Genomic DNA, 16,046 nt, shown 5'->3' on the forward strand with positions numbered 1-16,046 from the left:
ATTCTCACGCGTTTCTATCATTTATTATTCATTATACTTTTGCATCTTACAGAAACATGTCGTGTGAGAAATAGGGGACATTTCATGTTTTAAGGTGAACACGTGTTACAAAGTTTTCTACAGTTTATTTAAAATAATAAAAATAATTTTCATTTTTTAAAAATATTCAATTTTTAAGATGTCTAATCTCATTGCAATAATATTAAATTAGTTCTTAAAATATATTTTGACAAACTTAATTTTTTATTTCACATGGATAAGGAAAGGATCCATTTAAACTCATCAAGGAAACTCTATTAATATAGAAAAAGCAAGAAAAACAAAGAGAACGACGAGTAAAATTTATTCAAAGAGTAATTTGCTACCACCGAGCAGCTGCGACCATGAGCATTATCGAACGAGATTCTATTGGGGGTTCCTGTATAAAGAGAAATTTTTTCCATCTTTTCACGCGCGCCACCCCACATAACGGGCCAATACAACGGCGCGATGGCCCAGGTGGACGATCAGTTGGGGTGCTCGCTGACGGGGTAGATCAGTAGGTACGATCCTGGACATTGGGACATTGCCCCTACCGCCGCCTCTGATGCCGGGCGTCTGTCGCCATGGTAACAGCCGCGTTGCACCCATCGTGATGTGACGCATATATGGCGGTGGCTGTCATCGTCACTACCGTTGCCACTGCCACAGCCACAGCCACAACCACTGTCACAGCCATAGGCATAGCCATAGCCATAACCGCAGCAACAGTCACAATCACAATCATAGCCATCGTCATAATTATAATTATAACTACAACCACAACTACAGCCACAGTCATAGCCGCAGCCGTAACCATAACCACAATCGTGATCACAACTGTAGGCTGTAGCTGTAGCCAGAGTTACTCTCACCGTTACTTCTGTAGTCATTACTGACTACATACTCCTCTTTCAAAAAATCAGATATTTCGTGCACACCCAATATATATATATATATATATATATATATAGAACATTGTATAAGTCTTGTATATTTATTGCCTATATACATTCATTAGGTATTTTCTGATCGAACAAATCACATGTAGATATTTGTGTATTCATAATTCAGAAACTGACAGACATTTGTGTTTATAAATATAGAAAATTAAAAATAAGAAAATCAATGGATTGCATGATTGTTGAAATAATCAATGAAAATATTCGAGACAAAAATCTATATAACGATTTAAAAGTATTCATTGGTTATAAATTAACAAATGTCAAAATATCGTGATATCCGATATAGTATTATAATAATATATCTTCAGTGCGCTTCCTAAAGGCATTTTTAAAAAGTACGCGTCGCATTTAAACGTTCTTTTGGCATTCCATTTTGAGGGCTTTAAAAGTTCAAAGACTCGTCGGCATATTGATATTAAGCCGCTAATTACTTAAAATCATCTTCAAATCTTTTATAAACTCTTACATATAGAAAATATAGTAACTATAATAATAAAATATAGTAACTATAATAATAAAATATAGTAACTATAATAATAAAATTTAATAAAAATTTAATATTATATACCATATACAGAACTATAAATATTTTCTAATCTAAAAAAATTTTTTCTATTTCTAAATAAACTTTATAATGGGTGATACTTTTTCCGTTTTATGATCTCTCTCTTTTTTTTTTCTCAACAGAATCAGATTTTTAATATTTTATGCTCTCGTAAAAGTGTAATTTCATATTCATATAAAAATTTATATTGTTCTGTAAGTATTATGTATTAGATAGGATCCGATAGTATTTAATATATGATAATATGATTGTGTGTTTTACGACCAAAGGGAATGACTAACGCATTGGTCATTCCAAATAATCTGTTAAGAGTTTAAAATTGTTTTATTTAAGTTATCAAGGAAAAGAATTTTTTTCTGTTATTATATGAAATTTCTTTGAAAATTAAAAAATTTATGTGTTGACATATATGATTGAACATGGTGACGTTTTGATAAAGTTTGACGCACAATCGAAAAAAATGTTTCTGTTATCATATCACACATATGACACAATAATATCAATGCGTGTAATATTGCCAGTCTCGGAACTTTTTTGTCAAACCATGTATTTGTATATGTAATTGCGTCACTTGTATTCATTAACGTATCACGCGTGTAATCGACCAAACAACTAAATTAATCATCACATCAAAACATCATTATATCAAATAATTAAATTTAATTATGATCAAATATTAGAATTAATGATTTTTTTGGAAAAATAACGATATCTAAATATGTTACAAAATTTCGTAAAATTTTTTTAAAAATATTTCCTCCGCATTCAAATTGGATAAACACATTTTTAAAATAAGATAAGCAAAAGTTTCCAAAATGTCTCTACTCTTCAAATAACAACCCTTTAAATCTCGTAAAACGTTATGGAATATTTAAAACAATGTATCAACGGACAAAACGGCAAAATAAATTCTACCCGAGAGAATTGAAGTAAAAATGATACAAAAAGAATCTTCAAAAACATTTTCAATTTCAGTCTGTGTTGTCATTTAATCGATCGAGTGCGCTATGAAAAAGCTTGGCGGTGCCCTCTCCTCCTCCCTCTTCTGCCTCCCTCCCTTAACGAAAGGCGATGACGATGGCGATGGCGATGGCGAGTGAACTGCGTATATGTATCTACATGTTGTTCTTTTAGTGCTGTATCAATCAATAAGCTTGCACGACGTAAAATACGGCATCGCTTCGTATCTCGTGTTTCTTATACCGATACATCGCTTTTCGCAAACAGAGACATCCGGTCTATGATCGATCAGCGCAGACATTTAATGTTGAAAGCGATTTTTCCGGTCCAGTTTGACAAGCTTCCTCCGTTAAACGACCGTTAAACTAACGACCAAGTTCCAACGATTCGCTACGCGAAGATACTCGATTCTCAATTCTTATTAGCGTAACGACGACTCACTTTTTCAACCGTTAGCGATCCTTGGATTCGTGTAATGTGTGAAACTTTCCTTTTATACAACACACGTGGCGTTGTAACTACTTGAAATTATCATCGATGTTGCTAAAGTATATTTAATCGCGCGTATTATTACACAAGCGGAATTGTGTAGGACCGCACACAATACTCGTTACCGGGAGCGTAGGTGTTTCGTGTCGGCTGTTTACGACCTTTGTGCTTAACTAAATGGTTTCGCTTACTCCGCTCGGACCGTGCTCGAGTTTCGTAAGCACTTCCGTCGTCCGTCGTAAGCACACCGGGTCGAAATCCCGCCAACGGACGACGACGCAACGGCGATGCATCGTGTGCGAATCGTACCTGACGTTGTACTCCAGGTGGAATCCCGCCACATGGTAGTCGGGTGGTCTCCCAGGTGAAGCAGGGTCCCACCACCTTTTACACCCCCTTCGTCCTTGGAGCCGCCCTCGTCCACGCCCCAGAGCTTTTTTGTCGAGGGAGCGATCTGAAACACGAAAAAGGAGAACAGGTCGTGAGCCCCGGAGGTCAGTGAACACCATGTCGAAACGCGCGCGCGTTGACACGAAACTCCCAGGAGTTTTCTCCTCCCCCTATAACTATCTCTCTGCCGCCTCATGTTTCCTCCACCCTGTCTGCAGAAGTATTCGCATCGCTCGCATTAGAAAATTAAAAGTTGTCGACGAAATTAACGGTTTTGTCATAATGCACTACTCTACTCGTTCGAGTAAAAACGTATCGGCGAAATTTTATTTCCGTGATGAGTGCAGTGGTGTAATTAATACCGCGTCCCACTGACCCATCACCCCCCCCCACACACACACATATATACAAGGTCCACAGTTCTTGAAAATATATTTACATCGTGTATTTTGGAACGAGGATAATGTTTCAGGGACAGATGCTGCGACAAACGCGGAATCGATATCTCGGTTGACGCAATTGTCGAGGTATCGTCTGTGTACAAATGCTAAGTCTGTATGTTGCTACGTGAAAAAGTTCGTGGAGAAGTAAGAGATATGTAAGAAAACGATTTAATAGTGTATATTTTACCGTTCAATAATGCATATTTTATGTACATCAAACTTTAAGTTCTACACTGAGAAAAAAATGTTTTGTATTTGTAATTATAATTGTATAGTAATTGTATAGTAAAATAATTATAGTTAGGATGTTCTTTTTTTATTATTATTTTTATATTAATAATAATAATTTTATGTACATAGAGCTATAAAAACACACAGCTACTATAAAAACTGGGTCATAAACTATAATAATTTTAAGTATTAATATAATAAAATGTAAAAATATATATAATATAAAAATATTTTATGTAGTACAATTTTCTTTAGGATTTCTATAAGGTTTTAGTATGACAATTATATGATATAATTGCATATAAGTATTTTATAGCTGTGATTATAATGCCGCATTAATCAGCCGCATTAAATCATGCTATAATCATGCTATAATCATGACATAATAAAAACATTTTAAAAGTATAATTGTCCCTGATGTATTACAATTAAATTGCAACTAATTTATTCTGTCACTGTATCTTCATCCTAACCTTTAATTTTGCTATTAATACTAATAATGCTTTTTATATTAGTGTGAAAATAAATTTTGAAATTTAAAATTCTATTCTCTCCGTAACCTATGTCAAATTATAGTATTAAGAAATAAATGCAATACTTTTTTACAAATCGTACTTAAAAATAAAGAATATATATATATTTTTTTCGTAAAAAAGTATTGCATTTATTTTTTAATACTATAATTTGACATAGGTTACAAAAAGACGATAGAATCTTAAATTTCAAAATTTATTTTCACACTAATATAAAAAGCATTATATATATGTACACATTTTTATGTACTAAAAGTTTCATTATCAAAAATTTATCAAACTTTTCCCTAATCTCGTAAATATTAAAAGATAATCTAAATATGATTAAAGAAATCTTGTGAATAAGATACATAGATGCATTCATATGTCTAATATTTCGTTCAACATCTGAAAAAATTAGTTCCGAAAGTAAAAAATTTTATCGAACATGGTACTCGAAATATAGACCTAGTTTTCGAGTCAACTTAACTGCGATCACCAGTGCAACTGTTCAAATCTAAAGTGGATAAAGACGAATCGTGACCCGGAATCCATATGTTGCACCGATCCTGACCTCGCCTAACTGAATGCTAGTGACGTAACCTTCGCGGAGAAGTGAAGACAGGGGGGAGGGGAGAGAGAGAGGAAGAAGCGCCCGCGAATCGCAAGATTACGGGTGCACCGAACGCATGATGCGACAGCAAGTTCAAAGTCACGACGCTTTGCTTATGACACCACAAGTCGTGAAGACCGACTTTTCTAATTTTAACTTTTGCGACTCGTAAATCAATCCTGTCTCTTTTCGCCATTCATTGGAATTTATAAAGTTTGAATAAAAAAATGATAGGCCTGAATAAAAAATCGATATTTAACAGTAAAGAATCGATTTTTAACAGATAAATTAAAAATATCTCTTATTCTTTTTTTTTTCAATAAAAGTATTTCAGAATTTAAAAATATATAAAATAATAAAAAGAAGATCTATACACTTATCGTTATATTTTTCACCGTTATATAATTTCATGTGAAATCATAAAAATGTGTGTACACGTATATTCATCTGTCCGTTTTTTTTTAATTTATTTAATTATGCTACAATGAAAAAATATGCAGATAATATAATGAAATTCGCAAGTGTGATAAAAAATATAGATTTTATTAAATATAAGATTTTATAAAATAGATTTTATTTGATATAATGAAATTTGGCATGTGTATTCATATAACATAAACATTACAGAATATGAATATTGATATAAAAAATCTTATAAAGTACAAATATATTTTAGATATAAAATCATGTGTATATAAAATTTATTAATCGCTTCTCTCTGTAATGTCACTTAATTTCATGTTTAACTTGTTATACGTATATATATATTACGCGAATGTGTATGCATATTTTTTAATTATTATAATAAATTAATAAAATAAATATAGAATACAAGTAATAATTATCTATTAAATTGATATAGCAATTAATTAATTGAATCGATTAATTGATTGATAAATAAGTAATAAAAAAAAATTTTATCTTAATGTATTTTACAGAGATAAAAATATTTATCTTTATTGATCACTTTTAAATATTGATATTTCGAAACAAGATTTGATAGTGGTTTCTTTATATTCGAGAGTGTATGAGAAAGTAGCATTCCGATATAAATCTCAAATAAAATTAATTCTTATACCTTTCAATAAAATTTATTTCTTGAAAGAAAATAGCTTAAAAGAAGATTACATATAAATCTTATTTACATAATTATTGTAAAATACAGTACCATTAATTTGCAATAATTAAGAATAAATTAAAATTTCAAACTAATAATATTTTAAGCTCACTTTTTACATATCGCATAACTATAGCACTCAGAAATGTAACAATTTAAGCTGCCTGGAAAAATCATCGATCAAATAAAATATATATCAAGTTTCTATTTTCATCACGACTTTCCGATACTCTCGGATAAATTAATTCCGAATAGCACTCAATTGGTTATTCCAACGAAATCGACAATGAATCAATAGTAATGGGCGAATATAGTGGGCTCGAACGTGCGCTGCGAGCTTAGAAACCGGTTGGACGTCTCCCATGAGAGAAAAGACCATCCAAAAGCAGCGACGGCAACTCGTGTGCCAACGAGTTGGAAAGCGAATCTCCTTTTTGATCATTGAGCAATGCTATTCTACGGTGGATTCGCTGATCTAAGCTAGTCTCAATGTTGCTTAAGACCACGATTATTAAACTCGCACAGAATGCCCAACGAGTTTATCAGTTTCTCGAAAGGTGTAACGATATTCGTACATATAACAAGTAACTGTAAATATCGAATCAGTTTCGTTTCTTTTGAGAAATTCGTCATCAGTAAAATTTTCCCTGTTTTTCTATTTACACTTCTCATCGTTTCATTGATTTACCTATGTTTCTTTCAAAATATTCAATTTTACTTTACTATAAAAGTTTTCGATAACGCGCATCTGAAGTATTGTAATAAATGAGAGAGATTAAGGACTACCCCCAAGTAAAATAAGATAACATAATTAAGTTTAATTAAAAGCATAGATTATTTTGTTTTAAAACAAGAATATATCTTGAACTTGATATTTCCTACAAATAATTCTTTGAGTAATTTAAAATGAGTTACAGATATTAAGTTTCTTCGGCAAAGAAAAAAAAAAAAAAATTACCATAACACAAATTTTTTTTAATTTTACTATTACACAAAAAAGTACTCGATAATAATAATTAAGGATAACTGATAAATTTCTCTGGTGAAATCTTTATTCTTTTGTTTCAAAGAAAGAGAAATTTCTTGAATTCTGATTCTTTTCTAGAGGAATAAAAAGTATCCAGAGGTACCAGCTGAATATGTCGCTATATTGCTATTTCGCATGCAACCGGAAGAACGGCATGGTGAAGTGATGCGGGGACGAGGTGGATCTGTCTAAAGGTTCGGTAAGGTAAGGGTAAGGGTGAAGCTCGGTCAGCCGGGGGCGATACGCCGTGAGTATCGACCGCGTCGCCAGAGACGCTTTTATACGTTAAACGCGAATAGAGAGAGAAAGAAAAGCTGAAGAGAGATATGGCACCAAAAGAAAGAAAGATAGAAAAAGGAAGAGAGGAAGCGGAAGAGGCAAAGGACAAAATAAATGAGAGTTTGTTTTTACGCAGAATGATTTGTGTCTCTTAATGTAAAATGTTGTTCTAAATAGAAAAAAAATTCCACAACAGAAAAAAAGACTCGATGATCGTAAAAGGTACAAAATACGAGCGAATTGTAATATAAATAAGTAATAGGGAAAAACACACCCTGTTTCTAAAAGTTTCTTAAAAATTTCAAGCAAAAATTACTTCTAAATTCTAAGTCTAAAAATATCATCAATTTTACACTTTCCAGCTAAATTTTGTTAAGAAAAAGCAGCAACCTTATATTTAGTCAACCTTATATTTTCTAAATCCGAGATTAAAAAGGAAGTGACATTTTTAATGACACTTTTATGCGTAAATGTGTGTAATATAACTTGGAAAATATCCAGAAAGAACATACTTTTGCTTTCAAGAAACTTTAGAGGATTTTCAGAAAAGTGAACAAAATGTAGAGTATATGATGAAAATTTAACAAGATTATCCACGGGAAAAGTTGACATTGTTTCATCTCAAGGCACAGACACGACTTCTTGTAATTTCCGAATCGCTTTAAACCTTGAATTAAATGAAGGCCAAGGGATGCACTATCACTTTCCCTTTTTTTCTTTCTCTCCTTTTCTCGATTATCTTTTCCATTAAACATTCATTAAACGAGGATAAGAGTAATAATTTATCTAAACTACGATTTTAATCCTGAAAAGAGTGATGGGAAAAAGGACAATAAGAGAATGTTTATGTAGAAAAGAAACTGTCAATGAAAACCTGCAAGGTTAACATTTCCTTTTAGTATTTCTATACAATTTATAGATTTAACTCTTTCTGAAAGAGTTCTACAATTCTTGAAAAGAAAAAAAAAAAAAAAGAAAAAAAACATCAAAGATATATGTTGAGAATTCGATGACAAATCTATATTTATTGTACAAAAATTAATATTTATTCAATTATTCAATTATTTCAGAATTAATTCTAATATTCTTTTCAATTTTAGAACATTGGGTAACTTCAAAAGTTTTTGAAAGATTAGATAAACTGATAAAAACAGAAACGCTACTATTAAGTTTTGTTTAAACAGAACACTTGGAATCTTTCTTTTATTTATTTAACTATTGAAATTCTCAATAAAAAGTATTAGAAATCAAATATTTTGAAGAAGAAGAAGAAGAAGAAGAAAAGACATGTAATTCTAACAGTTATATCGAAATTCTGAAAATAATGTTTTAACTTCAAAGATAATAGTTAATCTCTCACGTTGTGTGTCACGTTGTCCGTTTGTTGTGTAACAAATGGTTAGTTGTCCCATTGGAAGTGACCTGGTTAGAACAATCCGTATGTTAAGCGGAGAGGAACCGCGAGATCGACTCGTATGAAGGAAGGAGAGATAGAGTTATTACGGACACGTGGACAATGACGTCGATGCAACGAGAGAGCTTTAATGGACGACGAATCTATCGTTCTCAAATTACGTGGATTATGTCGATCTCGATCGACTCTCCTATTCTAGAAAAGTCTTTTCTTAGAAAACTGAGCATAAAATATCAGCTTTCTCAATCGCTCAAATTTTTCTACTTTTTAATAATAACTTAAATTAATAACTTAAATAAAACGTATTCTCTTGCATGCAAATATACATATATCTCGCTAACATTTTATATTTATATTTCTTGCTATATACCTCTCGAGTGATGAGACAAACAAAGAAATAAAGATCGAGATTGGAATTTTGGACTCGGACTATTTTCCCAATTTCCAATAGATCACTTTTTGAATTCGCTTTGTAAAGTCCACAACTCTTTTTTTTTCCCCTTAAAAATCATCTCGCCACGGATAAAAATTTTACAAAAGAGGACACGGAGTATACAAAGTACGAGAAATCGTCACTCGTGTGAGGCGAATCGAATCTGCAAAGCTCGACGACCCCACGCGATGAAATTTTCAGAATTTCGGAGTATCCCCCTTAATCTTGGTTTTTAAAGGGCAATGTGGCACGCGAAGCTCGGCTCTAATCTCGATTCTCGAAACCAACGCTAGATAGCCGTTGGATGCTAGAGTGTCGGCTCAATCCTCTCTCTATCCAGTCACCCAGACGGATTCGCGCCGGTTCGTCCCACCATCGCGGTTCGCACCGACCATCCTCGCTCGTTCCGGTATCTCCCCTCCCCCTCCCATCCTCCCCGGCCCACAGATCTTCGCCAGACTCCCACGTTCTCCTCCGACGGTGTGGCGCGGCGTGGACGTCGTTAAACTGCCACGGGGCCACCGACCCCTCTCCCCGGTACCCTCGGCCGCGGGTCACGGCCACTGTCCTCTAGTCTCTACTCGCGGGGAATCCGTCGCACGGCGAGAGAAGACAAGTCCCGCGCTCTATGGGTCAATACGCACGGACGGGACGACATCGTCATGCGTGGCGTGCGTAACACAGTTGCCAAAGACACGCGTATCAACGTCCGCCCGTCACTACGTGAGGTGTTATTGCGTCGCGATGTTATCGGTTATCGCCGTTTAGAAATCCGCGATAACAAAGAGCACGAAATATCGATGGTGCAATTGATAAAATAATCAATTTTTCCGTAATTCAAATCAAGTTGATCTATGATTCAGTCATGAAAGATGACTGCATTTTAATTAATATGTTATACCGTCTGTATCGTTAAAGATAAGAATACGTGATATATTACATATGTTTAATTCGAACAAACCGTAATTAATTAATCATATTTAATTTTTAATATTCCATGTACAAGACAAAATTGCAAAAAGCATACCTTTTACTGATAAAACTAATTCTCGCCTAGTTTCGCCTTTCTATTATTTTTTCAAACGAAAACATCTATATTTATATCACATATTACTTTCAGAGGAAAGAAAAACTCGAAATAAATTTTCAGCTGTAACAGTCTTTTCCAACGAATAACATGTTTATTGAGAGGAACATTCCTCTATAAAAAAAATAAAAAATAATATCATTCAAATAACATGTTCCTCGAGGAAAAGTCTTTTATAAGAAATTTGTAGTATTAATAAATTCTATTAAATTCGATTAAAATATTGCCCTAATATTAATCACGTTAAATTTCGTCACGAAGAGAAACGGTCAATGATTAAATAAAGAACGCAGTGAATAGAAACTTGGGTTTTACGTTACTAAAAATCGTACAAAAATAACACGAAGTTTATGCCTTGAAAATATATGTTCACGATAAAAATAGATAAGTTCGCGTAATTCGATCGCCGCGATACATGAGAAAGGAGAAACGTACCGGACGGTGCAGAATTTACGTGCAGATAAGAAACATCGAATATTCCGCACGTACACCGGCCAGTGGAGAACCCTGTATGCATTGAATTCGCGCTGATAATGAGCACGCGACTCGTCTCTCTCGCCACCGAACTTCGAGACTCCAACTCGACACAACCAACTATCGATTACCGATACTGTTACGCATAAAGTTCAGTGACACGCGACTACTCCGCGATAAACGAACCTTTTCGCATTCGGTCACATGGAGGCAAGCGTCCTCAAAGTCAGTGCCATAAGTTTTCGGAAAAATTCAGAACCCGGGAGGGAGACTCGAGCGGAATTTTGACGCGAAAAATGACGCATAAAAAAAAAATGTACCTCTTGCGATAGAAAAATATAGAATCCGATAGAAACGTTACTGTAAAAATCGAATTCACCGTTCATTATATTTATTTTGATCTTTATTTTTTTTTTAAATATTGGTTCAATAAAAAAACTACCCAAACAAATCAAGAATAAATGTTTGCATCCATGAAATTCGATTTGTTTTATTTATGCGATCGTTCATAAAGCTATTTGTATTTTCATTTACAATCGCTTCGGAACTTTTGTCGTTGTTTCACGACAAACTCGAAAAGTATTCGAAGTATTCGAAATGATGGCAGATGCAATAAACTAAAGATAGAAGGAAAAACAAACTTTATTATCTCATATTATACTTCAGTTAATATGTTTAGTGTGTTGTCTCACATCTCACATCTCAGTTTCAACCGTATCTGCCCCCTTCCCCCCCCCCCCTCTCCCGTCCAAAATATGTGTGTGAAGTCTCGATGACTCAGATTCCTTTCGGTCTACTGTCCCAGATAAAACGAGGAAATGATTATGAAACAATGTAATCGGAGTAATACTGATCTTGTGTAATGTTTATCAGACGTAAGTTTCTCTTTACGCGCGACGTAACAGCTGACTACGTAACTGTTAGTAACAACCATTTGGCGCCGTAACCAACATCCGTCAGTAACAACCGACTACGTCAGAAAGAAAGTCCATCCCAGAGTACAAATACTGTCGATCACTGTCGTAACTTTTGCCTCGCTCGCTCGCGCCTTTTTTTTTTTTTTTTTTTTTTTTTTTTTTTTTTTTTTTTTTTTTTATGATAAAACGGAATTAAATTACTCAAACTACAGAATGTTCAATATTAATCATATTTAATATAATTTAATACACGATTCAGCTGCAACGGAAGTACGTGTTTAATCGAAAGAAAATTCTCGATAATTCCAATAAAAACGAATGTGAAAGAAAAAGAAATTAAATTCTTCTCTCTTATCAGTTTAACAAATTATTTAAATTATTTTTTCAACAATATTTTTCATATCTTATGAATTTCAATAATATACGTACAAATACTTGAATGTCCCGTTTCTGATGATTCAATTCATGATTCATTGATTAGACATTATCAATAATGGATGGATATGATCTAATTTCTAATATACACAGCTTAATCAGATAGAAAAATGACAAAGAGGAGAGAAATCAAACTATACCTCGGAATATCACGAAAAATAAAGTAAACTATGCGAATCGATACTCTCGCAATAGTTGTTTGTCATTCGTATCGACGCGCGCGACCAGCGCAATATTGTATATTTGATCCTGCATGGATATTGGCCGTTCTCATTTCACCTTATATAGTTCCAATATTTCGAAACATGTGCTCGTGATCAGTTCTTAAACTTCTAAACCTTTAGAAACTATTAGACCCTGCGCACAATGGAGGAAATATTAGAAATAGAAATAAAAATTAAATTTTAGCATTCAGAATAAAAATTAAACGTAACGCATAATGAATACAAGTATAAGATATGACTATATTTTATACTTATTTATATTCATTGCGCATTATATTTAATTTTTATTGCGAATTTTTGATTTCCAAAATTTAATATTTATTCCTAATATTTGCTCTACTGTGCGCAGGCCCTTAGAATCACTTACGAACTATCTCAGATGTTATTTTGTAAAAGCTAGAATAAAAATATTAAATTATAAATAAATATAGGCTAAATTTAGGCTACGAAAGTAAAATTAATAATATATTCATTCGATAATTCGATTTATTATCATTATTTCAAATATTATTTTTTTGAAGATAATATTTGAAGAATTCTATTTTTACGTATGTTTATCCATATATTTTCGACCACAATAAGCTCTTTATTCAGGGATCAATGTGTTGAACTTGTAAATAAGCATTGCGTCTATCTTTCAGGTAGAAAGATCTTTCTTTACGCAAATGTTTTATGTCACGTTACAAAAAACTCTGCTTATTTCTTGAATTTCTTGATATCCATGTTTCTATAATTAATATATCCCACTTTTAAATGATTTTCGTGAAGCGATTGCGTACAAATTATAGCTTCATAATAAATAATTACGTGTGAAGTAATAAAAAAGGCATATTTCTACTACGAACGTAGCTACGAAGGAAATGATTTCGAAAATAATTACGAAAAGCAGAACGAAGAAAAAGAAAAAAAAATTACAAACACATATATGCTTGGCTTTCTAATGACCTTCATCGTTACAAGGTAATGCTATTATGTTAGGTAACACTGTCACTATCTAGTTAACTAATAAATTACAAGGTTAATGGATTATGAGGACATTGATAATGAAGTAACTCTCAGAAACAACTCTAACCAGTCTCAAATGTTTGTAAGTTTGTAAATGGAATCTTGTTTCGTTCTAAATATATGAAAAGAAAAAGAAAGAACAAATATTGCATTATGAGAAAAAAAAATTTATTTTAATAAAAGTTAATGAAATAATTAACAAAATATTCTTACCAATATTTGAATTTTGAAATAAAAGAAATATATACTAAATAATATAAATAATATTAAAAAATATTCTTTCTCTATGTAACTTTTAACTGTTATTCATTTATGCGTTTCTTGAAGTATAGCCGAATCTCGATATTCTTAAATATTTTTCATTCTTAATATTTTGAATATATTTTCTATTTGTGTTGTTCCCATTACATTCCATATTTATTTTCAAAATATTATAAATACATATTTATATGCAAATCATCTGTAAGAATCCATGTTTATTGTTGTAGTATTGTCACTATGTTACATGATAATGATGCACTGCTATGTAATGCTAGTTACTATATAGTAATATATCAATAATAACTATTATTATCGTCAATACAATACGATAATAACAATGTATGATTATTATCATTTCCAATAACAGTATTAACAGATTAAAATTAGCAATTAATTAATAACAAAGGTACATATAATCATAATTTGCAACTTGTGTCGTTCGGGTTTTTGTTATTATTTAAGGTAAATGTCCTAGTAATTAAATGTTTTTAAATCCAGACTTTTACACGTAAACTTACTATTAATTTCAATATATTTTATTTTATAATATTAGAATTTAATTCTATTTTTTTAAATATTTAAAGTAATTTTAGATATAAAAACATCTAAAAAAAAATTGCATAATTAGGCTTCGAGCATATTTTAACGATAGTTTTAAGAATACAAGATGTTTCTTGAAGAATATCTTGTATTTTTTAAGATAACACTTCATTTCTTATTTTTATAATGTGAATACATCATTCAAATCAAAAGAAACAAAGAATTATAAAAATGCTTTAAATTAAGAAAAAATAATATTTAGTTACTGTACAATAATTTCCAATGCGTGGTAACCAATCACATATCTAGTGACACAGTTGTTTCGTAAATATCAAAAAATAAAGCAAAAAATTGTTGAAATTAATTTCGTAAGTTAAATAATATTTTTATAAATTACAATATCATTTAATATTAACTATTTAAAACTATTTAAAAGACTAAATAATTAACGTTATGATTACAATTATTAGAAACATTGTTTTTATTTGTGTGATAATCATATTCGAATATTGGATCAAAGACGTTATTTAGTAATCAAGATAAACATTTAAATTATCTGGATATATTGTTTATTCATGTGCTTCAATTAGTTCATTCATATATTTCATTTTTATGGAATAATTTAAGAAATTTTCATATTTTTTATGTGCAAATAATATTTTATACTTCATTGTTCGATTTGTATGTATGTATGATTATATAATTAGATAATTTGATATCTTGAATTCTTATAAAAATTAAATAATCTTGACTCTACATCGTAAAGTTAATATTTCATTTGTTATACAATTTGTTATACAATTTGTTATACAATAAAATTTTTGAATGTTAATTAATTACAGAGATAGAGAGAATTTCTGAATATTAAAAACTTCATTATTTTATAGTTAATTAATTGTGTTAAAAAAATTTATCACACGATAAATGAAATATTAGTCATATATTCGGCTACATTTGCTTTACTGTTTGCACATTTTTCTAAACTTTTACCTTTCCGAAATTAAATTATCTTTAATATGCATTCAATAAATTAATTATAAATAATTAAATAAATTATGTACAAAAAAGCTATATTATTTTATATATTTCCACATTTTTTAAAATATCAATAATTTATTATAGTTTCTTTTTCCTTGTCTCAGTCAATGAAAAATTTTCAAACTTTTCTAGAACTTTAGATAAAAAAACGAATAGACGATGAGTCATGTGCTTAGCGGAAAAAGCGCAAGATCGTTTAAATTTAGATGAAATTTTTTGTGCGTTTAAGTAGAAAAGTTTGTGGAACATTTCCCCGTGCAATTTAATTCGTGTGTACATGTGTCCCGTATGTATTTTCCGTATTAATCGTTCACTGTATTCGAAACGAACGAGGTATATAAAAGTGCCGTCAACGAGAGCGGCATCCATGGCTGGATCTGCATCGAATCGATCGTAAAGTAGCTTTTTCATCGTTCGAGCAATTACTATAAAACCGCATGTAACGTAAACACGCGGCGTTACGCTACGCCTCCTACGCGTTCTCTCGAGGCGAGGAGGGACGTGCGTGCGCGTCGTAAAAACATATCGCATACGTCGTCGGAGGAAAAATAACGGAAGGGAAAAGAATCGGGAACAAAGAGGATGCGGCCGAGAGAGGAGGAACGGATC

General features: G+C 31.8%; 1 protein-coding gene across 6 annotated transcripts in view; it reads right to left on the reverse strand.

The window, feature by feature from the left end:
• The window catches only part of pum (pumilio), a 90,906-nt gene that overhangs the window by 66,668 nt on the left and 8,192 nt on the right, over positions 1 to 16,046 (reverse strand). For all 6 annotated transcript variants that reach the window (XM_089073194.1, XM_089073190.1, XM_089073177.1 and 3 more), the window contains one exon: positions 3,307 to 3,451. In XM_089073194.1, coding sequence (XP_088929320.1) covers positions 3,307 to 3,451 — 145 coding nt within the window. The remainder of the gene's footprint in view (positions 1 to 3,306; positions 3,452 to 16,046) is intronic.

This window comes from Pogonomyrmex barbatus, unplaced genomic scaffold (genome assembly GCF_055798465.1).
Source record: "Pogonomyrmex barbatus isolate J1 unplaced genomic scaffold, ASM5579846v1 scaffold1, whole genome shotgun sequence".
In the NCBI taxonomy this organism is placed as follows: domain Eukaryota; kingdom Metazoa; phylum Arthropoda; class Insecta; order Hymenoptera; family Formicidae; genus Pogonomyrmex; species Pogonomyrmex barbatus.